A 25,202-nucleotide genomic window follows, 5' to 3' on the forward strand; every position below is an offset into this window, starting at 1 on the left:
TACCTCCAGCCAAACCACAACAGTTGGTCCGTCCCACTGGGCGAATGGTAGGCCCTGCCTGCGAGCCTCCTCCAGTAACTCATGCCTGAGACAAAAAATATATACATTAAAGCCAACAAAACCTCAAATACATATGCAGCCAAGCACCAAAATCCAGAGAGCCCACCATAAACTCCCAATATGCACTCAATCAAATTCACCTTTTGAATACACATGAGCACAAACCCCAAGACATCGACCGACATGCACACTCAAAACAGAGAGCAGGAGTTTGAGAGAAAACAAAGAAATTGAAACCCAGGAAGACTCAAACAGAGATGTACTCATCTGAAAAACCTTCAACATTATTCTTAAGTATTAACAAAACACTGGTCTGTAAAGACCATAAGAGTTTGTCAGAACCTCCTCTGCCTTTTTCAAGCTCTGACTGACCAGGTTCAACCAGACAGGTCTTTTGTTAAAGCCTCTGGGAGATGACTTTGGGTCAGAGCCAAGGCTTCAGGACTGAGGAACTTTATTAGTCAGTTAAGTTTTCTCCCAGAACCAGTGCTTTGAGAGTCCACTGACAAACTACACTTAGTATGGATGCATTCCTCTACAACTGTAGGGGATGTAACATGCACGGAGGGAAGTATTTAGGACAGAGAAACCTTTGCAGTAGCTTTGAATGAATGGTCTGTTCATTTCATGCACATTCTCAGTTTGTCATAAAGGAACGATGCCATTAGTGGACAATCCCAGGAGGTTTTGGGGGTTTTTCAGTTCACCACCATAAAAAGTATTAAATGATGCCATAAAATGAAGGAAATGGTTGTACTTGGCCACAAGATGGGGCTGTTTTTGCAGATCTGTCATTATAAAAAAGATTTATGTCCAAAATCATGTTCTTGTTGCTTTAATTAAATTCTGAGGACACAGTGATTCTGCTGAAGCAACTTTTTCAAACTTATGGACAAGAACACTCACAAAAAACAACTAATTTGGTTGAATTCTTCCATTAACTATCTTTCCTGTAGTTGTAGTGCATAAGTTCATGCTCCAGTAGGAAAACTGCAAGAGGAAAATTGTGTCACTCACTAAAAAAAATCAGCACACACACATTCCTGTTAGTTAAGCTCCTCTGTGGAAAGCAGGGTAAAGAGTAGCATGGAAAAGCCATCAGACATTAAGAGGGACAGTTGTTTAGGGTCCTTGGTTATTGGTGAGGTCAACGTGAAGCCAAGTGTGGGAAGAAGATAAGAGCAAAGCAAAAGCAATATGAACAAACTTACCCTGTCTTTGGACTACACATGGAATGAGAAGGGGATGATAAAAAACAGAAGAGGGAGGTTGGCAAAACAATAAAGAGAAAGAATGAATTGATGCTAATTTAAGAGCTACATGAAAGCAAAAAAAAACATTTATGGTGTTGGCAATATGTGTCACAAAACTAAGAATGAAGGAAAAAACATAAAATCTTTGTGGGAGATGAGTGCAGTGGAAATGACTGGGTGTGGAGTGGAAGGAAGATGAGCTGATAGGAGTGAGCATGAGCCAGGTGGCAGGGGGTGAGCGTGTGGAGTCAGCCCTGGACTGCAGCAGGAGCACAGAGCCCACAATAACACTCACAGACATTTACATATGTTATCTTGTCATCTTTAACTTTATTCTCAGTCCATATTAATTGTGGACAGCAGGGGAACTGTTAGGAGGACACCTACTTCTTCTGTAGCTTCCGGTTCTTCTCTGCAGGGCCTCCCAGGGTGCCCATTCCTAAACCATCCTTTGGTGAACTCTCCGCTTCAGGAGTGCCAGCTAAGAACATAAACAAACACCTTGTTCAGAGCTCTGATATGGCCTGGAGTGGCAATACTGGCCTGTGCTGAAGTGGAATAAAACCCTATGCCTGGTGTCCAACCTTGGCTGGGGGAGTCCTTGCCGGGAATGCTGGGTCGGCCCTTCTCCTTCTTTCCAAAGAGGCGTCCAATGGAAGACTTGATACTCTTCTTCTTGGCTGCTTTGTTGAGGGAGTCCTGGCTGCTGTTACTGCTGCTGGGGTTACTGCCCTGGCCGTCCTGCAGGCCAGCCAGACTATGGGACCAAAGTTGGTGAGTGATCAGTTGGTGAGAGAAGATGGAGATAGAGGACAAAAACCAAAGACAGACACAGGTCTTACCCTCGAATGTCTCTAATGTCTTCATGGCTGGCGGCGTGCCCTGCGTCTCTGTTGAGGCGCATGGAGCGTGGAGTGGTTGGGGGTGATGTCTCACATCGTATGGTAGCCTTGTCGTCCTGAGCAGACTGAGTAACAGTGGGAGAGACATGTTAGTGAGGTGATGTAAATAAATGAAATGAACACACTTTATTTTGCACACACACTTGTTAAATAACAAGCTGTTTCATTAAGGTTCCACTATATATTTTTACGCTACAAGCAGCTACACACCAAGTCCATATATACTGATTATCAATACTACAGCTCACAGTAAATGTAGCAGGAATATAAAAAGCAGCTGCACTATTGCTTTAATAAGACACAAAAACACTGTTCCTCAAATGCAGAAGAATTAACGCTGCAGACATTTTGCAAGTGAAGAACAAATGTGATCAACACTGTGACAAAACAAATGTTTTCATGCAACTCTTCTGTTGAGGCAAAAAGGTAGATGCACACAAACAGGACTGACCAGGAAAAGACATCTGAACAGTAACATCAGAAATCTGCTGATCCTTACTAGTGTGACAAGAGCCTAGTAATTAGCTTTACGTCCTGCTAATCTTTAGCTTTTAGTATACCATTAATTTTGGTTTCTCATCCTGTTGGAGACTAGCTTAAGTCTCAGTTGCAACAAATTCTGAAAGTATATATAAGTACCAAAACACCAACTTGATACCAAACCACCACAGGCATACTGGTAGAATTGCTTTGTTCGTTCATTCAAGTCTGACCCAAGACCATCACAGTTCACCCTTTGTTACAGCTATAGTACTTTGGTTTCCACTTTTTATGGTCTCATCAAAACTGTATTAAAGCAAAAAACTACTTTCTGACTTGAAAAATTATGTTATTTTAAATTATTTTACACTGGGTGGTGAACTGTGGATACATTATGGAGTACACCTGGGGGCTGGTGTTGGGAGATGAGGGGAGTGAGAGTAAGAGACGGGAAGCTGACAGAGCCTCAGTACAGTAGGTCTCTAAGTTTACCTTCCTGCGGTGCTTGCGCAGGTCACTAGGCTGAAGCATGGCAAAAAAAGGAGAGAGGAGAAAAGCAGTTAGTGAGACGCACAACAGACCAGCAGTGGAACCAAGCCATGCACAAACACACAGAGAGCAGGAAATCAGATCGAGATACACATTTACCCATGTACACTGGCGTGCGCATGCACACACACACACACACACACACACACAGAAGTGTCAGTTTAATTGTGCAGTGAAGACGTGCAGTTCTTGGGAAAATAAAGTCCCACCCCATCCGAGCAGGAGACACTGCAAAACAACCACATTGGTTGGTTCAGGACAAGGTAGGATGGGTGCAGCCTTGCTCAAGGAAATAAGAAGAAGTGCAGACATTTATTCTAGTATTATCAAAGACTTAATGACATTTATTGGAGTAATCAACCAAATTGAAACCACAGGTAACAGTGTCAGTGAGCGAGTTAGCCTGAAACATATCTGAGTGCTTTAGCTTTGTCTGATTTTATAGATTTGGCAGTGTGACACCTGAATTTATGAACCAGAGCTGCTCTAGTCATATTTTCCACTGAGCACCTTTAAAGCAAGAGGATTTTTTCCCACTCTGCATTCCTCACAGGCCTGGCATTAGCAGAGCAAATAAACCATCAGCATGCCACATTTCTAAGGGAGTTTCTCCTGCCCCCAGGGGGAAAATATCTAATCACTCATTTCCTTTCCTCAACTGACACGTTGAGGCTGAGGCAAGGAAGAGATTAGTGAGCTATAAAAGGGAAACAGGAAGAGGAAATTGAGTGGGCGAGCAAAAAAAATTAATTTAATCAGCCAAAATGTTCCTTTTCTTCTTATTTAGGGATTAAGATATTCTGACTGGTCTCACTGATGCTTTAAAGACAGATCTGATAGTTCACCAAAAACTATACCAAGAACTGCTCTACAATCAAGCCAGTGCACGATAACTTGTTTTTTCATCCTTGACTTCAACAAACATGACGCATAAATGGAAAAGGGCAGTGGTTGGTGACCTGTGTTTTACCAGAAATCTCAAAAGGACTGAACATATGTGGGTACTGCTTGAACTTGAGTTAATTCTCGCAATTGCAAGATCACAAATTCCTGAAAGGACTGACTGATGAGTAATACCAGCTCCAGTGTTCACAGGAAAACCAGTTGCATTATACTGTAGTGCCCTGAGAATTAAAATTTCCAGCTCACTGTTATGTTTTCAAACTGGATGCAGGGGAGGGGTTGAGAGGAATGCAAATCTCTGCTGGACATAACAGAAACATGTTTCATCAAAGTGAATCTACAGATACAGAACAACAGGAAAAAAACTCTACGTTGTAATAATGTGGTCAGTTTGTGCTCATCTGTTAATACTGCATCGTGTATAGCAAGATCACTGTACAACAGCCCCCAAGAGACGACATTACCAAACAGACCTGTGGCCTCAAACAAATCAAACTGAATCGCAATGAAAAGCCTCCCTGTGTGCAGGTACCCAGGTGAGCAGGAGGAGGAGGAGTTCACAGGTGCAGAAGCTTTCTAGTTTCTAAACCAGAACAACAATGTTTTTGTTCTGCTGGAATCAACCATAAAAGGAGAGTCTAGTCACTGGCTGAGAGGTGTGTCCCTTTCAACTCATTGTTCAAATATTCACATATATCTAAAATATTGACACAAGGCCAAGAATGTCTGAGCATCCTCTGACCTGAGTCTGGGTTTACTCCACTCTCACACAGAGAACAAAAGATCAGATGATGATAATGTTTCTAATCTTTCATTGCTGCAAAATATTGATCTGTTCTTTAAAGGATTTTGTCACAACGTAGTCTTTTCCAGATGAACCTAAAGCTATTTCTAAATGTTATCATGGCTGAATTTCACCACAAGTCTACTGTACTCATCTTTTTCTGATTCCATTCATGATCAGTAGCCACTGAGAGACCCTTGATAAATCATTTTACTTCTGATAGAAAGGAAAAGCTAGAAAAGTTCTGTTTTTCAATAACATTATCTAATTTAGTAACATTTTTGTTACTACTTTGAGACACAAGCTCTTCCTGCATGTCATCACAGTTACCGTCAGAGCAAAGTGACATGTTGAGCACAGAGCAGGGAGAAAGAGTTTCTAAGAAACGTCAAAAGGAACAGAGGGGAGAGGAAGTGGCAGACTGCACCCACCCGAGGAGGGAAAGAAAGGGGGGCTGTGGAAAGATCCGCAGGTACCTGAAAATAGGGTGCATAGCTAAAGGCTTGAGGGGGGGGGCTGAAGCCAGTTGCACCATAAGGCAGGTAAGTTAAGGTCTGCTGGGAGAGGGAGCTCTGGATGATGTAGGGGTCATAGCAATAGTGCTACAGGCACGGGGGGCAATTACATAAACACACATGGTTAAATGCTGTCACACAAAATATTAGTACACAAATCAAAACAATAAGCAACATGAAAAGAATTACAAGGAAACTATAATTTTTTTAAGACTTATTAAAACCAATACTAGTGTTTCCTGTTTCTTGCAGTTGTATTATCCTGGTTGGGAAACAGATGAAAGTAAAGGAAGCGTTACCAAGGTCATGACACCCATGCGGTCCAGTTCTCTGTTGGGGCTGCGGGGAATGCGTCTAGGGGTGGAGTGACCAGAGCCTGGGGGTGAGCCACCCAATGAGGAGCCCGCACACAATGATGGAGGGATGGAGCTCATGGAGCGGAAATGTCCTCCAAGACTGTCGCCGCTGCCCACCCGGCACTCAATCTCCTCCGCTCGGATGGCTGTGCTCTCCTTCTCCTCCTGGATCATTCTGCAGGGAAGGAAAGATGAAGGAGAGGAGGTGACATTTAATTAACGCACTGTAATCCTAGTCTCAGATGATCACGTGCCTGTGTAGCTGCTAGTACCTAATTTCATTGTTGATAGCATCCAGCTGCTCCTGCAGCATTAAGGCAAGGGTCTGTGCGTCAGCCTGGCCACCAGGGGACAGCAGGTCCACCGAGCTGAAAATCGTCTCTCGATCCTCCTCAAGGTCTGACGCATCCATGTCACTCTCGAAGGCCTGGGCCACATTTGCCAGCACGTTAGCCTGCTGCATACGCTCCCACTCCTGCTCATTTAAAGTCTGCACCTGAATTAACGCATACAGGTATGAAACAGGGAACGAAGAGAGAGATAAAGGTGACAGAAAAAGCAGGTATTGAAAAGCAGAAAAAAGGAATTACAGGATAAAAGAGAGAGAGAAAGCAGGCAGGGGGCATATGCAAGAAACAGATAAATGGTTAGCTGGATATTTAATCCACAACACAGACACAGGTTACTGTCACTGCTGTCTTCGCCACACTAACTTACATGTCGCTGATGTCCAGAATGGAAGCAAAAAGAAAGAAACGGAGAAGAAGAAAATCATCAGAAAGAACTCAAACAGGCAGAGGAAGGAAGAAAGCACAAGCAGCACGTGTTACGAGAAAGACGACACAAAAATAAAATACAAAAGTCCCTTCGAGTAAATCTAAAGCAAAGCTAACATACTTCTTCATTCTGAAATAATCCTCAGTGTTATTTTATTTGAGTATGTACATATTCAGTTGATAAACAAGCTGACAGCAGATGAGCTGGGAGCTCACCTTGGATGGCTCGTCCCGGAGTGCTGCCACTCGTCCCTTTTGAGGTCGCCTCAGCACTAGAGCGCTGCCATAATGGTCCGAGTTACTGTCCATCATTGAGGAAGCCGACACTGGATACCTGAAATCTGGAGTGCTGCCGAGCTGAGACCGTCTGGAGAAACACATAGAAAAGCAATCAGAAAGACTCATAGAGATCAGAGGTTGAAACAGTGAACTCTACCAGCTAAACCAGCTCCTTACCCATGTAGTAAGGAGTTGCTCCTGCTCCGACCCTGCTCGTTCTCTGCCCTCATGGTCTCAATTTGGATCAGGAGCTGCTCCTATAGGAGAGGAACATTTATAGACAGATTTGTCATCTACTGAAGAAAAAATATCTGTAGGAAAAGAGCCACAAAAAAATTAACTGACCTTCTCATGGTGAGACTCCTCAATCAACTTCTTGGTGTGATCCAGTTCTCTTATCAGGGCATTCTGCAGAGAGACACACACAAGCTGACAACTGGCAAATAAACATTAACTGAGCTGAACAACATTACAAAGAGTCATGGGTCACTCACAGTGGAGAAATAACAAATATGTATGTGGTGAAGAGTTCAGAATCCTCAGACTGTTTTCCTCTTCACTCATCTCACTGACTTTAGGATATGTTACTAGACCCTACCTGTAAATCATCACTTTACCAGTTAGCACCTTTGTCTGTTAATCACCTTATCCTCCAGAGCAGACATCCTCTCTTTGAGGTGGAGCTGGAGTCTCTCGTTGGACTCTGACAGGAGTTTGTCCACTGTCTCAGACAGACGCTTGTTGTGCTCCTCATTCATCTTCTCTCGCTGCCGTGCCTACACAAACACGACAACAGCATTTTAAAACAAAAGCACACATTAAGGCTGTCTCAATGTGAGGAGTAGGCCTATAGTACTCCCCCCTCTTCGCTCTTTCTCACCCTGAGCAGTTCCTGGTTCTTCTCCTCCAACTGAGTCTCCAGCTGCCTCAGTCTCTCCTCCACATTGCCATGGCGTTCTTCTGCCTGAAAACGGGGGACAACAAAAAAAACTTTATCTTTTATGTGTTTTTTTTTCTATCCCAGTGGCTCAGTATATTCAATTCTCTAAGAGCTAATCAGAGTGTCTCTAAAGCTAGGCCTGTCATCCATCCTGGAGAAGGACCCAGCTGAGAAAAGGTGGCAATAAGCCTGGTTCTGCTTGTGTTTTTAGTGACAAAGCTCAAGTCCTTCAAAAGGATGGAGTAACCCACATCAACAGCCAGGTACGTATGGTATCTATTTAATGTGAACATACAGCTACAAGCCAGAAATCATGCACCAGCTGCATTAGGCACAACCCACAGACCAAAACAAATACAGCAGCAAATACTTCCCACAATGCATCAAGGTTGTACTTCCAAATAAAGACATGTTTTATGTGGATTACTGCCTCGTAAAGCAGTACTCAACCCAGTATTTCATCTGCAGGTAGGTATGTGGCAGCAGATATGATCAGTCTATTGGCTCTTATTTACGTAAGAGCCAATGGAGTGATAAACATTTTTCTGCGACACATCCTGTTCCAGTTTTCTAGTAGCTCTAAAGGGCAGGGTCTCTACAAGTCTTTGAGCAAATCAGCTGGCACTTCCTGTTTGTGTTAGACACCAAACATTAGGGTTTTCTGTGTTTGAGAAAAAGGAGAGGTACAAGCATGAAGTACTGATTAACACAGCTCACCAGCACGTTAAGCAAAACACACAAGCGGACAGAGGAAGCTGGGTCAGGACCAGGTTTCAGGCTTCATAAGATACCATAACATTTTGAAATCTAGTCTGGCACTGCACTTAACCAGGCACTTGTCACATAATGTATAAAATACAAGTGATGTTGAAGGTGTTGAAGATCATTTTTTGTTTGGTATTTTTGCTACTTCCGTCAGCCTGGTTAAGTTCAGAAACAGAGCTTAAACCAAACTTAAGAGTTTTCCAGTATCCAAGCGGACGGGGGTTTAGCTCTGTGAACAAAGCTGGTCTACCTTCTTATGAGTCTTAGAGCCTTTAGAGCCACACAGAACACACTAGGGGTTTTGACAAGGAGGTGGTAGATGCAGCATGAAGACCACACAAAAACAGAGCATGACAGAGAAGACAGAAAGAGGAGAGAACAGAACATTGGTTTAACGTGAGCACAATTAAACACAGTGGGAGAAAACAGACACACAATCAAAAATGGAACATGACTTTAGTGACTGTTGCCATTTCAGTTTCTAGAGCAAAAGACAGAGCAGGTGGAAAAACAGACAACATGCTGCTGAGATGAGGAACGGTTGATGATGGAGTAATTATATCAGAAACTCCACCAAGTAGAGGAAGGTGAAAAGAAGAATGCATGATGTCTTGTGTATGTTATGTTGATGTCTCGGAAGTATATGGAGAAGATATTAAACACACCAAGAGATTTCTTTCCATTTCAAAGAAAGTCTGTCTCTATGCAATTTTTTATATAATTGTTTAACTGATCTTAATTTAACCTTATCTGTATTTTATTCTATCTTATTTATATAGGTTTTATTTGCTGTTTGTTTTCTTGTTTGTTTTTTTTTCACTGAAAATGGCTACACTCAATGTATCTCAGAGAATTAAATAAAGGTTGAATGAATATAACAACTGTGTGGCTCAAGCTTTATCCAAAGAGGAGGAGAGAGTTGGGAGCATTAAAAATACACGAGAAAATGTGGGGACAAAGAGACACCGGTTAAATTGTATTCATTTATAACAGTTTGGTTTACATGTGACTTTATTTTATTTATCTAGTTATTAATTGTTATCATATGTCCATGTCCTATGATTGAATTTGTGTCTTGTGTTTTGGGGTGTTTTATGTGCATGTTACTCTAGGACAGAATAAATTAAAAGTACATGTAATTATAAACAAAAAACAACAAACACCACAAATAAGGTTAAAGAAAACCAAATAAAAAAGAAACTGTAAAATTAGACAGGTATGAAAACAGATGTCTGCTCCGTCATAAACTCTAAAACAAACAACTGAGATGAGAATAAAAATGAATGTTAGCTTAAATGTACTGTGAGCCAGTTACGATACTAATAAGGTGCTGCGTTGCCTGTGCAAATTCAGCAGCAGCAGCAGCAGCAAGTGTTGTCCAAGACAAAGGCTCAAACTATAAATGGATAAAAACATGGGCCAAATCTCTAAAAATAGGTCCCTGTGGATATTTGGAGTAACATAAACAATGGCTTCCTCAGTGGCTTCCTCTGGGAGCTCATCACTCTTGTAATGTAAAGGAACTAATCTCACAGCCCTGATTATGTGTGCATGGTTAGAATATATTTAGAAGTAATGCAATTTTTTGTCGATTCATATTCTGGTTTAGTCTGTTTTTTCACAATGTGCAGCAAATTTTCAGGGCAGTGAACAGGTGCAGATACCTTTGTGAGGGCAGCTACCCTCTGGGCTAGCTCGGCCTCCACCTCAGGCAGAGTCTCTGCCTTGCGGATGGTCTGCTGCAGCTTCTGCTCAGCCAGCTCCAGCTTCTCCTGGAGCTGCCGGTTTCTATCCTCAGTCTGCAACAAACAAACAAACCCAAGGCAAATTGTTATTAGCAAGCATGTTGAAGATTCATATGCGCTACATCCTGGCCTCAGGGTTTGCTTTCAGTTCCACAAGGTGAAGAGAGGGGCGACAGAGAGAGAGAGAGAGGAAAGAAAGAGACAAAGCGAGACAAGAGAGTGGGGATGGGTAAGGCCAGGGTGGGCAGGAAGTGAGGAAGAGAGCATTCATAATGACACAAAGACATACAAAACCCATGAGAAAAGAGAAGAGAGACATCTCCATCTCAGTGAGTACATATAGAGACACAAGCCAGTGTCTTTGAGGCCTCCCATTCAGTGCCTGCTGCGCCAGTCAGTGTGTGAATACAGCAGGAATTCATTAGCAGGAGTCTGAAAACTCAAGAGAGAACTGCGGGCAATTCCTGCTGGCAAACACCAAATCGCACTGATGGTGATTTTAAAGGCATTTTTAGTGAAAGAACATGGGGCCTACTTGTCTGTAGAGGGACTCCTTATTGGCCACTTCATTCTCCAGCTTGTCGTTGAGGTCATGGACGGAGGTAGCCTCCCGCTGAGCTGCCAGGTAGCGCTTTTCCAAGGTGGTGATCCTCTCCTCCATATCTTCCTTCTGAGCCACCGACTACACACAAACACAAACACACACACACCAACACTTGTATCAGTGCACATTTAGAAACTGCTGCCTTGCTCTTATTTCAAGACATCATGGGGTTACAAATACTCCCTGTCCCCCCTACCTCTCTTAGATCTCTCTGTAGCCGCGTGTTCATGTCTTCGGACTTGATGAGGTCCTTTCGGGCTGTGTCCAGGTCCTCCTCTAGCTCGTTGATACGTGACGCCATAGCAGCCATGCGCTCCTTCATCTGGCCCAGATCAGCCATCTGACGGTCCACCACTTCCTGGAGCTCACCAACCTTCCCAAACCCATGTCCCAACTCCTCCTCCTGACTGAGTGAACCATCCGACGACCGCTGTGGGAGAAGGAAATGTTTTAGCACAGAACAAGCACAGGACTCAGTTTATTTCAATTAACTAATAGCACAAACCACCACATTCACACTGTACCTGCTGTTCCTCAATCACTCAGACTAACTGATGTCAGAGTTTTGTTATTTTAGACACTATGCAGAACAAGCCGTCAGCAGTAACCTGGACTGTTTCCAGCCACCTCTTGCATCTTGTCTGTGCATGTGTGTAGATAGCATCACACAATTAATCATCACATGCCAGGAGGGAAGTGAACTAATGCATGCATTATTAACCAATAGAACTTAGGCTTATTCTCATTAGTTTAAACTATTTGTAATTGTGTTTTCATTAGATTTAAGGTCTTGCAAAATATCTACTGTAGATTTTTAAGACAAATTATGCTAATATATGTTCTGAATTAGTGTAATTAGTTATGATTTATTTTAACCAACTGAACAGATGGTTGACACTTGTGACACATAAGCAACTGTGGCCTTGTCTCCCACTTGGCTTTCACACACTCACATCACATGCTGTTGAATAACCTCACCTTGCCATTAGTGCTTGGTGTGTTTTCAGAGTTGTGGTTGACCTCGCTGGTTCCATCTGCCAGCCCTCTCTTCTGGCTGCTCTGCTCCCTGAGGTATGCCAACTACAGAAAACACCAGTTTGTTACCGCCTTGTCCAGTGCCCACTTGCTGGTGATAACCACTGAAACACTTATCTGGTTAACCACTAAAACAAGAACACTGGACTGGTTTGCTTAATCATTTGTGATGGATAATGTGTGTGTATGTGTGTGAGACACAAAGAAGCATACCTATCAGCTACGACTCTGAAACAAGACACCGAAACCTCCAAAACCAAACATCCAAAATCTTACATTGTGATACGGGAAAAGGCAACTATGACCTCCAACCCACTATTACCACTGACTCATTTTTTATTTCACAATCAACACTATAATTATAATCGCAAGATTATCAAGTGGTATATTTTGTTTTTTCACAAGATTGTTTCAGTCCAATCATGATTGGATGATAACGCCTCTTAGGCTAGTTTAATGAGCTCATGATGAATAATTACCCCTGAGACTACAGATCCCCCCCAGGCACAGTCAGCAGTGTAGGAACATTTTGGTTACCACCCCCAACACCAAAACAAAAAAAAAAAACCAAGGAATGAACCAAAATGTGTATTTAGGAGAATCAAAACAGAGCAAAACACTGAGTGCCCAGAACTAGTCTGGTTGCAAATTCACATGAATTCACTGCATAGACCAACACTTATACCATGAGAAAACAAAACAGCAAAAAACTGCCTCGCCTAAGGAGCTAAGGCTACTAATAAAAGCAGAGTGGCAAGTGGTTGATTTTATGTGTGTGTGTGTGTGTGTGTGTGTGTGTGTGTGTGTGTGTGTGTGTGTGTGTGTGTGTGTGTGTGTGTGTGTGTGTGTGGTCTCCGGCTGATTCCCAGGAACAAAGGATGACTGTAGCATGAAGAGCTCCAGCATGAAGCAGAGAGGAAATCTAGGACACTTCCCCAAGGTCCTCTGGGGCCTTTTGTCAATCTAAATCTCACTCAATACACAGTGGACTCAAGACTCTTCCTCCCTCTGCATGCATGTGCACGTGTTAAGAGTTGTGAATCTCTTTCTTAAATTCAGTGTTAATACCCACTTATGTACAAAGAACTTCAGTACAGGACAAATGCATATTCACATTCAGCAGCACAAAATGACAAAACAGTGTCTGATAAAATACAATTCAGTGCCATCAGGAGCATCTGTTGTCATCTCTGTTTTGAAAAGGTAATTCATTAAAAAGTCTTGCAATCTGTTTTAATATAGAAGCACAGAAAAAGCTGGCTGTCACACTTTGTTCTGATCAAAGCTGTGGACATCAAATTTTATGTTTTAAAAACTAATAAACCTTCACTTTTCATTTCTGTGAAGCTTAACAATAAACTTAATAAGTCATTGCATTTTTTGAGCTATTGGAACACTGAAATATCTTATAATAAATCCCATCGAAACAAATTAAAGGACAGGGGCAACAAAATCCTGCTGTACATGACTAACCAATAAAGAACAAATACTGCTCAACAAATTACAACAGACAGCAGTGATATGTGATGGTGGGAACCATCTGTTTACTGTTTTATTTCGTGTAGTTGAACTGGTAAATGTTCATTTGAGTGTTAAATTTAAGCCTTAATGTGTCACTCACCATGTGAACACATGCTACACTTGAAAAAGGAGAATTAAACATTTTAAATATGGAAAACAATTTAAATTGATCACTTCAGGCTGTCAAGTTGTTCCAGTAAATATTCCTACGTCACGTTACAAGGCGGTATAGATGGGGAAACCTTGTATTGGTATTAAGCTGGAGGTGGGAGTTACCTTCTCTTCAGTCGATTCAACTGCATTTAGAAATTTTCATTTTAAGTTATATTTTCTTACTTCTTTGTGCGAGATGGTGAGCTGTTCCTCCAATGCGCTGCATCTTTCCAAGGCAACGCGTAGTCTTTCTCTAACCTAGAAAGCACATATAACAAATATATATAAATAAACCCCCTCTGCCTATCTGAATGTAGTGCTCATTCATTCACCATCATTCACCATCAGTCACACAGTCGTACCTTCTCATCGAGGGCTTTGTGGTGTTCGAAAAGTGACTTAAGGGCTTTGAGGACCTCCACTTCACTTGAGACGCCTGCTGGAGACTGAGCCTGTCTCTTCACCACCGTCATCCTCAGACTGCGCTCATGGCGAGACACTAGGCACTCCAAGTGCTCCAACAGGAGCTGGACACACAACAGACAGGTCAACAGGTTAGAAACTCATTGGGCTCAAACTCACTCATCATCAGTGTTAGGGGTAACACACTACAAATTAACATGTTGGAGTACTATGATTACTTTTTTGTTGAAATGAGAAACGAAATGCAGCAGTTTTGCAATTCAAGTAATCACCAGCTGGTTACGTTTTCAAAGAAGCAATCCGTAATTGTTAGAACAAAATGAAAACACAGTCACACAGTTTGTTTCTTTCCTACCGCTGGCATACTAGCGGAAAGTATCCCATCCTACATTGTGTCAGCGCGGTCAGGATGGCCTTTATGTCATTGAAATAACATCACAGTGAAATGCAAACTGTGCTTGGGTGATAAGTGTCTGTCAGCTGTGGAGCACTCTACTTCAAATTTTAACAAGCAGCTGAGCTAAGCTAAGCTAACAGCTCCACAACACTGGTAGTGAGGCCCGGTGAGGAGGAGAAGAAGGATGCCAGTGCTACAGCTCTGAAACAACAACAGCTATCTTTTAGTTCAGCTAAAGCTGTCATTCCAGTGGTGACACAAAAGTAACAAGTTATTTTTCTCAGTAAATAACTAACATAATAAGCTACTTTTTAATATCAGTAATTTTGTGACAAACCAAGTTACTTTAAAAGTAAACTGCTCATCATCAACTCACCTTTGAAGTAATATTTGCTAGAGAGTAAATGTGCACAACAATACATCACAATACAGTTGTTTTTTTCACATAAAGCTTTACTGAAGATGAAATGAGTTTACAGCTGTTTTATTATTTAGATTCTGTGTATATTTCACTTTTACCTAATGTTCTCAGTTTGAAATTGTCATAGTGTTTTGAAATTAGATTTACTCTGCTTTTGTCAACCCTGCCAGGTCTCAGATATAAAAAATAAAAAGCTGTTCTATAGTAGAGTTTGAAAGAGTAAACAGGTCCACAGTCAGGGACAGTGCTGACTAATAACACATTCACTGACGTATGGTCCTGCTCCTCCTCAGCACACACAGCTGTGTGTAATGAAATTTAGTGTCAGTGGTTGAAATATTTTGATGAATGAGCAATTTGCTACGCCCATAACTCGTGACAATGGTTTGGATTAGAGGAAAGAAACTGATTTGTCAGCCAGTGTTATGACAACTATCTATACCCAAAACACAAACATGTAGGAATTTGACAGAGATGCAGACCAACCCAACTTTCCCCTCATCATCGGTGGATAGCAAAGATTGTGTCATGTTTGCGTGTGCACCAGCTCATTCAACTAACCCGTGTGTTGTTTCTCTCGGCCTTTAGCTCCGCGATCTCCTCCTCCTTCTCCAGAAGCTGCTCCCGGCAAACGTTCACCTCCTTTGTTAGTGCAGCAAACTCCTAGAATAGAAACAGACAAATACAGTAACATGTAACCACTACTTAACTAAGCTCAGTTTTTTTTTCTGAAAGGCACTGTGCTTGAGAAAGATAAAAAAAACTGTTAGTAATGCGGAGGCCGGGAGAGGCTGAATATTTCAAGTTTAACCTCCAGGGACCTTGCGTCCTCATACAGGGACGTTACATTTTGGGTTTGCTGCACCGTATACTTCATTTTGCTAAACTTAGACCTGTTGTCCTTGTTAGTCGACACTTTTTTGTGCAATCTAGTGTTAACAAAATCACAATGCACTCAACAGTGTAAAAACAAGATGGCGACAATCTCTGTCAACACACTCTACAGCCGAGGTCAGGATCAAAGTATCAGAGGAACAAACCAACAAGTGTGACACTGTTTCTACAGACTAAATGGACGTTCCTAGTTTGGAGAATGGAGGAAGGAAAATTTGTAGAGTTACAAAATGTTGAACAATCATAAGGCTTTTAGATGTGTTGCGTTGATTGTAATTTTGTTTTTGCACAGCTATGTTTAGGCAAGGAAATAATACACTGATGAAGGTTACATGTATCAAATAAAAGAAAGAAAATAAAAGACACTACTGTGCTTGTCACCCTGTTTTTTGACTACAAGCTTTATCTGATCCTGGTAACAACCTGGACTTTACACTGCAGGTTGTTGCTGTCCACCTACTCTAATTGCATCCTTGAATAGCAAGTTAGGGCTTAAAATAAAGGAAATTTTCATTGTTTATTGATTCAGATCCGATCACAAGACTTTGACATTAATGTTGATCCAAGGCTGTTTTTCTTCATTGATGTATTTATTCACAGCTGGTGTAGAGTTAGCAGTAAAATTTACTCCTATATCATTTGCCTATGATTGGTTTCTTCGGATGCTGTGGTCACACACAGCAAGCCATGACATTCATTCCTTTCTCTCCCTGCTGCTGCCAACAACTCTAAGGTCATGTTTACATCTGAAACAATGGAGCTGGAGACAACAACCATTTCCCCATCTGCAAGTTACCTTAACTCCCTCCGCGCTTCTCTATCAGCAGTAAAGTTCAATTGGAGCTTCTGTCTTACTTTCAGTAAATCAAGTTAGTTAATCAACCAAAGATGACGACAACCAAGGTTAAGATGAAGGAGAGAAGAGGAAAGAAAGATGGAGAAACTTCCATCTAACGTCTCTTAAGTCTGAGAGAAATCAGTATACAACTACTTTTCTACTCTCACATCTCTCTCAGGTCCTCTTCAAACAAATGCATGAGCGCGTGCACATACACACACACACACACACAGATCTACACACTGCTTTTAGGAATTACATGCATGGTTGGACCTAAAGAATGTGCCATCCTGATTTTTTGCCCTGCAGCACAAGTGGCAAGGCCTTCTTGCTACGTTTCAGACGGTGGGAGATGTGTGGAAAGGGGAGGGTGGGGGTGGCTGCTGGAACTGATCGTTCTTTTCAGTCACCACCACAACTATTCTCCCTTCCCTTCACTCCAGCCTCTGAGCTTTTCCAGTGACTGGCACAGATTCTGCTCCACTAAAGGAGTAAAAAAGGGAGGCAGCCATTGGCTAAGACTGAGGTCTCTGCTCTCTGCTGGCCAATGACAGACCATAAGAGGCGGGCCCGGGGGTAATTACAGAGTGGCTTTACTTCCTACATTCCTGAGCAGACGCTGAGGTTGACTTGTACAGCAACATTAAGATTTCTCTGAGGCACTCTCCACCATTTATGACCCTCGTCTTTTCCCCTAATGTTCCCTAACTCATCACTGACACATTAAAAAAGGGAGATTTTTTTTTACTTGGTTGTGAACTTGCAGGATGGAAGTGCAGTTAAGTAATTTCAATCTAGCCACAGAGAAGCCAATACTGGGGCCATTGGCTATCAAACCCACTGATGCAGAGAAATTTGTTAAAAGGTTATCAATTATCAAAAGTGCTGCAGACTTCTATTTATTGGTTTATACAGTCTTATTCATTATTCTGTATATGTAGGATAACTTCACAAAGGAAACAGAAAAACTGAAAATCTGGACATTTTTCCGCGTGGTACATGGATAAAAAACCATTAAAACCAGCCCTAAGACCCAATCACTTCACAAAGTGGGCACATGAAAAACAAACTACTATAATATTAGACACCTAGTCATCTTTTTACAAGTGATGCTGGCATTTCCATGGCATAATAAATGCACAATACGCACACAGCTATTTTTTCAGTTAATCATTTTGTCTTTAAATTGGTGAAACCACTGTATTTAATGTGTTCTAATTACTAGTTTTACTCAACCAACAATCCAAATAATAGTCCAAACAGACCAATGGTCCAAAAATAATCAGTTTACAATCAGATACAGCAAAGAAAAGCAGCAAATCATCAAATTGGTGAAGCTTTAACCTGCAAATGTTGCAAATTTTTGCTTGAAAAATGACTAATCCCAATTAATTCTCTGTCAGTCAACTAATTAACCAGTTGACTAATTGTTGCAGATCTACATTTAACAACTTAATCCTGATATTATGACTATAGAAAATTCTGACCGGTTAAAACGTTCATACATGTGAGTGCAGCCTGATCCCATTTCTCCCTGCAGCAGGGGAAACTGGTGTCTGGCTCAGTAAGTGTGGATGAGTGACACGCTGGTTAGAAGTGGACTGAGCTGCTCTGTAAGCCTTAGAACAGGGGAGGGGATTATGGGGTAGGGGTGGGGGGTGGGGGGTACATGAATATGTGTGCCAACCTATTAAAGGAACAGCGCACCAAAACACAGATGAACACACAAAAGCTTTTCAGGGATAACTGTACTGTATGTCATCGTTTCAGCATTTGGCTTTATGTTGAAGAATATCCCAGCACCTTTGTTCTGTTCTATAATACTACTTGAGGAATTTGCCTGATTAAGTTCCTCTTTAAAGCGTAGTTTGCATACATTATAACAAGAAATATTATGTTATGATTTAATCAATTTTCACTTGGATTCTATCTTCACACGCATCACAAATTCTGTTTATTATTTTTAAATCTGATTTGTCTTTTTTGTCCCAGAGTAATGCTTCTAACACACCAAATAACTAACAAATTGGAGTGTAACATACATAAAGGACATACTAGGGTTTATTTATTAGGGTTAATTTTCCTGAATTCTAAATGGGAGTCAGAAAAAATCTCATATCTGAAATTCACTGCAGTTGTAGAAACACTCAAAAAACATAAGGATACACTGAAACTCATCTTTGTTATGTCAACAGTAAGGAGAAGAATGTAAAACAAGTATAAACTTTATTTTTGTGGGTTAAATTTAATCATCAGTGCACACTGTGTCATGTTCACCATTGCCACAGGACGATGAACATCACAGAGAATGATTTCAAATATTCATTAAGACTCGCCTGGTTTGAAAGCACAGGTGCACTTTATGGATTCTTAAAACTTGGCAACAGCATGGCAATTAATGAACAGGCTTGAGAATAAGCTCTTTTTCTTTCCAGCACCGCACCATCGTCAGACTGTGTTGTACTTGGAAGTGAGATCGGAACCAATAGGCCTATCTCCTACATAATGACTTTAGCCGTTCTTAAAAGCTTATAGCGTGTGCTGAAATCTGACACTGTGCAGAGGGCATCTGTTCTCCTAGAGGAGGACTCACCGTCAAAAACTAATTAGACACCACAATGGCTCCTATTCAGAGCTGCTTCGCCTGCTGCCCAAACACACGCTGATGGAGAGAAAAAGTCAATCTAAAGAAGCCAAACAAACGCTAGTAAGCACCTCAACTAATGTCCATCAGAAGATCATCATTTATAGAGTTTGCTTCCAGTCCACTACTTTTAATGAGCTTTAATGAGAAGTCTCTATAGATTCACTAATGTTAGCGTCTCCTCTCCGCTCAGTGTGTTAAAGTAGGTGTCAAGAATTTTCATCACTTTCTGTCTTAATATGTAACAGTTGCACCTATTTCAGGGAGGAACTTCAAGACCAGACGCAGAGTAAGCTAAGATGAGATGTAGAGATGCTTAATGCAGTTTGAACGACCATATGTGCAGCAGGTGTGGCTATAGAGGAGCTCAGGTCCAGAGGGAGCAAATCAATCAAAAACCAAGAAGAATCCTGGTTTACATAAAGTAGTAACTGTTCAGTTTCTCAGAGCCCACCTCCATGGAGGTCTACGTTCTGTTGTGGCCATGAACATATAGATATTTGACTTAATCCTGTTAATAGTATTTCCTTATAATAAAAAATAACTTTATTTTATTTTAGTTGGTTCAATTAGTTATGTTGAGTTTATCATTGACTTCCAGTTTGAATTTACATTAAATAAATTGCTCCATTTAAACCCCAGTGAATTTGTTCTATATTGGAAACTTTGCTGAACTCTATGTTTCTTTATATATTTCACTTTTTATATGTGTAACTCACCTGCTGAGTAAATGTGCATTTAGAAATTACTAGAAGAGTATCAGAAAATCATTCACTATATTACTTTAGTACCAAATTATATGGCTCTTTCCAGGAAAATTTCCAGGAGGCTATTTGGAAATAAATTGAATTTTACAGACCTATAAAATAAGGCGTCACCCATTCTGTTTGTTGAAAGGAGGAGGAGTAAGGGTCAAGCTCTGGTTGATAGGGAATTAAAAAGGTATACTGCAATAAGCTCCAGACATAATGACCATTTTCTTAAATAAGTCAGTGTCTTGAAGCAACTGCTTCACAAAAACAGAATTAAGGAATGTAGCCTCCTTGGTAAAGGTTGTAGGAAGTTCACAGCAGAAAGCAGTCGGCTTTTGGGCCAAACTAAACAGAGGAGCACGGCCTTCACTCACATTTCGTATCTATTTCCATTTATATTACTAATTCAGCTCACATTTGGCAAAAGGCAACACTTGCACTCTGTCACTTTCATGTCACTGTGTAGAACAAGTCCGTCTTTGTCTCTGTCTGACCACTGTGCACTCTCAATTCATGCCATTGTGCCACAGGCTGGAATATCAAATTTGGTCAGTGTGGTCAATTCGCCCCTTCAAAACAGGGAGAAAAATATAATAATAATCCTTAATTTATATAGCACTTAAAGTTAGAAAAGTAATTATATAAAAAGACTAAAAGAGAGATTAAACACAAACAAAGACATCGATTAAAAGCTAGTTCATAAAAATGTGTCTTTAAAAGAGGTTTAAAAGGAGACACTGAGGTTGCTTGTCTAATTTCCAACAGAGGCTGCTGCAAAATTGTACAACAAAGACCTGCTACCACTGGAACAGACAGTGATAGCCGTTCAGCAGATCTGAGACTACGAGCTGGGGCAAAGGAGGTAAGAAGGTCAAAAGAATTAGTGAGAATGTGTTTTGTACAAGCTAGAGACAGCTGATTGATCACATTTTCAGACAACTCACATCATTGTTTTGGAGAGGAGGAGACCTGTATGGATAATTCAACACCCAGTTAAAACCTTTGAACAATTGACACTGAAGGAATCATAACCTAAAAGCTAAGCTAACTTTAGGGGAGAGAGTGTTTCAGTCAATGAAATCATGCTATGATCAGCTGCAGCCAAAAGGTCTTATAACACTAAAGCAGTTTAACAGCATTTGAGTTTTGCCAAATTTGCTGATTTTGTTGCTAAATTACATAACATCTCAAATATGTTACATTTTTTGCCTTCGACATCAAAACCAACCCCCAACACTGACGTCTCTACCTCTATCTTGACAGCTCAAGGACTAACTACTTCCTATCTCAACTTTCATTTAAAATGGAGAGGATATGCTGACAAAGCAGTGTGTTGGCTGATCCAAAGATGTAAAACTGTGCATTTAAACCCCATTAGAAAAGGAGCGTGATGCCCTCTGAGTGTGCATCCCTCCAAAACAAACAGCTAGGGTCCTCAGAGTGACAGGTTGGCTGGGGGATCTATTACTAAAACCAGCCTTCCTGGATTGGATTTCACTGCCTCACTAGTACCTGAGGCTACAGCCCCCCTGTTTTTTCAAGGTAGACCTTCAGTGGAGCTTTTCTGTCTCATGAATTTCATTTTCCATTTTATTTACATGTTGGATAAAATGTATACAATGGCATCCAAAGGCAGCAACCCTTACCAGATAAACTACAATACTACAAACAACATGGAAGCATGTGGAACCAAAACAACCATCACAAATGTTCAAGGACAAAACTACACAAACACATGATATAGTAAAGCATGTTTATCCATATGCTCAGAGTGAGGAGTTAGGAGAGGAGTTTGCAAGTTTGGCTACAAAAAATGTGTTTTGAAAACAAATGAGTGAAACAACACCAAACATGGATCTAACTACTACCACTTCTCTCCCTCTTTTACTGCTTAAACAATCTTTGTAGCAGTTGTACAACACAGCTGGGTCTTCACTGCCAGCAGAGAAACACACACCCAGCGATGCCCACTTCAAACAAAGCTATTACAAGCCTTGGCTGACACAGAAGCACTGAACTTGACTTTACCACAACATGTGGGCCCTAAAATTGTATCACTACAGAAATATATCCATGCACACATTAAAACTGGTGTCACTGAATTAAAGACAAGATGATGTTTGATTTAATGGAGTGTCTGAAAAAGTTTGGCCTGCACAAGAAAAAAGAAAACAAAAAAAAAAAGAACAGATAAGCACCATCCGACAGGGCACCGCTGGAGTTTGAAAAAACTGTTGACGTGTGAGCAAGCTGCCCTGGAATGTTTGTGCATTCCAGTCGAAGGGTACTCTCACCAGGAGGGAGGGAACAGGAGAGAGAACTGCACCTCCCCTTCACCTACCTACTCCTGCCTCAAGCCCTCTAACACAATAGTTAAAGATGGCACCAACTTTATCTTGAGATAACTGAAAACGAATCTCAATGCAGTTCCTACTTTCTATTACTGATTTTATATTTCCCTTTGGTTTATGCATTTTCTAATATATATTTCATTTCAAATACGTCTTTAAAGTGCTGTTACTACCACCTTTTTGTTATTTTTTCTGATTCACTATCAAATCAACTTTAAAACTGCCACATAATTGTCACATGAGGGGCGGAAAATGTCTGGTAAATTAATGGGAAAGTATGGGAATGAACAGGAATTAACTGGAAATTTGGGGTAATTTATAAAAACTGTATCATATACAAACATAAATATAAATATTTTGTTTTGTCATAAGCAGACATATGTGAAAACTAATTTTGAAGCTTCTCAAGCCTCTGGTTTCTGCAATCCTTTCAGGTCTTAATGGCTTCCTCCTAGCTAAGTTCCCTGTTACAGGCTAACCTGCAATTTTGCAATTTTACAGTTTATTCACATTATTGTAAATTTCCCCATTGTGGGACTAATAAAGGATTATCTTATCTTATATTATTATTATATTATATTCCCATTAATTTCCATGGAACATTTTCAACTTTGACAATTCAAAGAATTTTGCAACCATAGATGAAACCCCCTTGGACAACATTAGTAAACACATTCATTATTCTCTCCTCCGTATGGGATGAAAACAAGAGAACGACAGTGGCAGACACCTTGAGCTACAAGTGTTGGTATAAACAGTGTTGGTGTTTTATATAAGAGCTGTTAGTACTGACAACCTCGAACATGGCGAGGTAAGAAGTGTCAGTCCTGTAAAGCTATATAACACCCGAAGATGAAATTTTGCTGAAAAAGATTAATTAATAGGTGGTAAAGTCAATGAAGCCACATTTTTTTTAAAGATGAAATATAAAAATAAAATACTAATGAGTTGATCAAATTCCTCAATTGACAAAATTTTATTTATCTATTACTGGAATTAAGTCAAAGTACTCAAAAAGGACTTTATGGATTAGAAATTTACAAGCAAACTACAATGAAAACAAAAGTATTAACACCAGATTACAGCATGTAAAGTGCCTCTCTTTTTTTCAACAGCTGGATTTTCTTGCCTTCCAGATACAAATCCCAGGAGGCTTGGCCAACAGCCAGATGATCAGCTGACAACACCAGAGCATAAGCAGCAGTGAGCATGCACACATACAAACACACACAGACACACATGTATGAGGTCAGTTGTTTTAGTCTGACTGAAGGCCTCAGTTACTTCTATGATGAACAAAAGCAAGAGAAGTGGAAATACTCAGAGGTAACTGTGGTAATTGATTATCTATCACACTAGCTTCAAATCCTTTCAAAAATGATAACAAAACAGGTATGAATTTCATGTGTTGTGATAAAAACACATTTTCCAAAATATGTACACACAAAAAAATGCAATAGACAGAAAAAAACAAAGAACAGAGCATGGATGTTTTCTGAGATGTCCCTCTGTCAACAGGATTACAGCCCCTTAATATCTTTAGCTTTTCTACCTGAATAAATCCTTGATTCATTGTCTATAGGTTACAACAATTAATTTTCCCAGTCTAGTAAATGTCTGACTACATATCCACTATTTCTATATTTTTTCTAAGCTGGGGTAGGCAGTAATATTTTGGTGTCACAGGGCAAAAATTCCATAATCAACTTTCTGCACATTGTAATCCACCTGGTCCGAGAGCAGACTGGACTTCTGCGCCTCCTCTTAGCCCTGTTTCCAAGCTTTAGAAAATCAGGAGCCTTTGACCGATCACTTGTTAGCAACCACCTTTTTTAAGACACGTAAAAGCTTCAAGAGTGGGTGATTTACTGACTGATTTTATGTTGTGGAATAAAACATGAAAATGTCTTGAGCTTGTGTTAAAACCACAGACCTTATGTCAGACATTTAACCAAAAACCCATTGACTTTGGGATGAGGTAACAGGGAGTGCTAAAACACTAACTTATTTCCAGGTTTTGGGACTCATTCCTGCACCACTCTGTTAGGTGAAGATATTTCAGAGATTGAGAGAACCTTCTGTAGTTCTCCTGGACAGGTAACAGGCTGCTAACTGCTAATCTAAATGTGCTGCAGTATGTGCTATATTTTCAAATTCTGGGTTGTTTTTTTTTTGTTGTTGTTGCATTTCCTAGATGTCTGCATACTCCAACAAATATTTTTACTTTTATTATTTATGTATTATGACAGGTTACACTTATGAATCTGTTCTAATGGTCCATAAACTGGCAACTGGCATTAATTGTATGTATGAAGATTTGAGAATTAACAACACTGACAGTTTGAATGTGTCGTGTATGCAAACGGTGGTGGCTTCTGGGTTATTTACATAGCATGTAAACATGGCTCGAGTAGTTCACCTCCAACACTGCCATCAATTCAACATCCTTAAACACACTAGCTTGTGCAAATGCTAGTGATAACAATGCTTTGTTTTTACATGAATTTATTCTGCATTAAATTAAGTGTCAGAGTCGAATCAGAGTCCTAACACAGCATCTGAGTGTTTTTACTTTGGATGTAGTTTTCCTGGCTGTAGAACACAGAGCAGCAAAGAAAAGCCTTGGCATCCCACGAGTGTGTTTAATATCACTTCTTAGCATCCAATGTTCCAGGAGAGTTGGGATACTATGCGTTAAGAGTACTGTGTAATCTGTTCTGCTTTCCTTATACAGTGTTTTACTGTGTTAACTTCAGAAACTGGACACTGGTTCAACCAAAACTCCAACAATGTTGAACTGATCACCAGCCTCTTATGCATCATTAAACGCTGGAAACTTGATCCCTTTGTTTTAAATTTAAA

The 25,202-nt window shown here is 40.6% G+C and overlaps 1 protein-coding gene across 10 annotated transcripts in view; it reads right to left on the reverse strand.

The window, feature by feature from the left end:
• ppfia1 (PTPRF interacting protein alpha 1) overlaps positions 1–25,202 on the reverse strand; it is a 37,309-nt gene that overhangs the window by 7,281 nt on the left and 4,826 nt on the right. For 9 of the 10 annotated variants that reach the window (XM_051076109.1, XM_051076098.1, XM_051076102.1 and 6 more), the window contains exons 3-21: positions 15,423–15,524; positions 13,983–14,147; positions 13,804–13,878; positions 11,890–11,991; positions 11,108–11,341; positions 10,843–10,989; positions 10,227–10,361; positions 7,738–7,821; positions 7,502–7,633; positions 7,203–7,265; positions 7,035–7,114; positions 6,795–6,945; positions 6,075–6,298; positions 5,746–5,977; positions 3,188–3,217; positions 2,156–2,280; positions 1,898–2,070; positions 1,701–1,794; positions 4–85 (exon numbers count right to left, since the gene is read on the reverse strand). In XM_051076109.1, coding sequence (XP_050932066.1) covers positions 4–85; positions 1,701–1,794; positions 1,898–2,070; positions 2,156–2,280; positions 3,188–3,217; positions 5,746–5,977; positions 6,075–6,298; positions 6,795–6,945; positions 7,035–7,114; positions 7,203–7,265; positions 7,502–7,633; positions 7,738–7,821; positions 10,227–10,361; positions 10,843–10,989; positions 11,108–11,341; positions 11,890–11,991; positions 13,804–13,878; positions 13,983–14,147; positions 15,423–15,524 — 2,430 coding nt within the window. The remainder of the gene's footprint in view (positions 1–3; positions 86–1,700; positions 1,795–1,897; positions 2,071–2,155; positions 2,281–3,187; positions 3,218–5,745; positions 5,978–6,074; positions 6,299–6,794; positions 6,946–7,034; positions 7,115–7,202; positions 7,266–7,501; positions 7,634–7,737; positions 7,822–10,226; positions 10,362–10,842; positions 10,990–11,107; positions 11,342–11,889; positions 11,992–13,803; positions 13,879–13,982; positions 14,148–15,422; positions 15,525–25,202) is intronic. The other variant, XM_051076107.1, reaches the window with a different exon arrangement.

This window comes from Lates calcarifer, linkage group LG2, assembly GCF_001640805.2.
Source record: "Lates calcarifer isolate ASB-BC8 linkage group LG2, TLL_Latcal_v3, whole genome shotgun sequence".
NCBI classification, from domain to species: domain Eukaryota; kingdom Metazoa; phylum Chordata; class Actinopteri; family Centropomidae; genus Lates; species Lates calcarifer.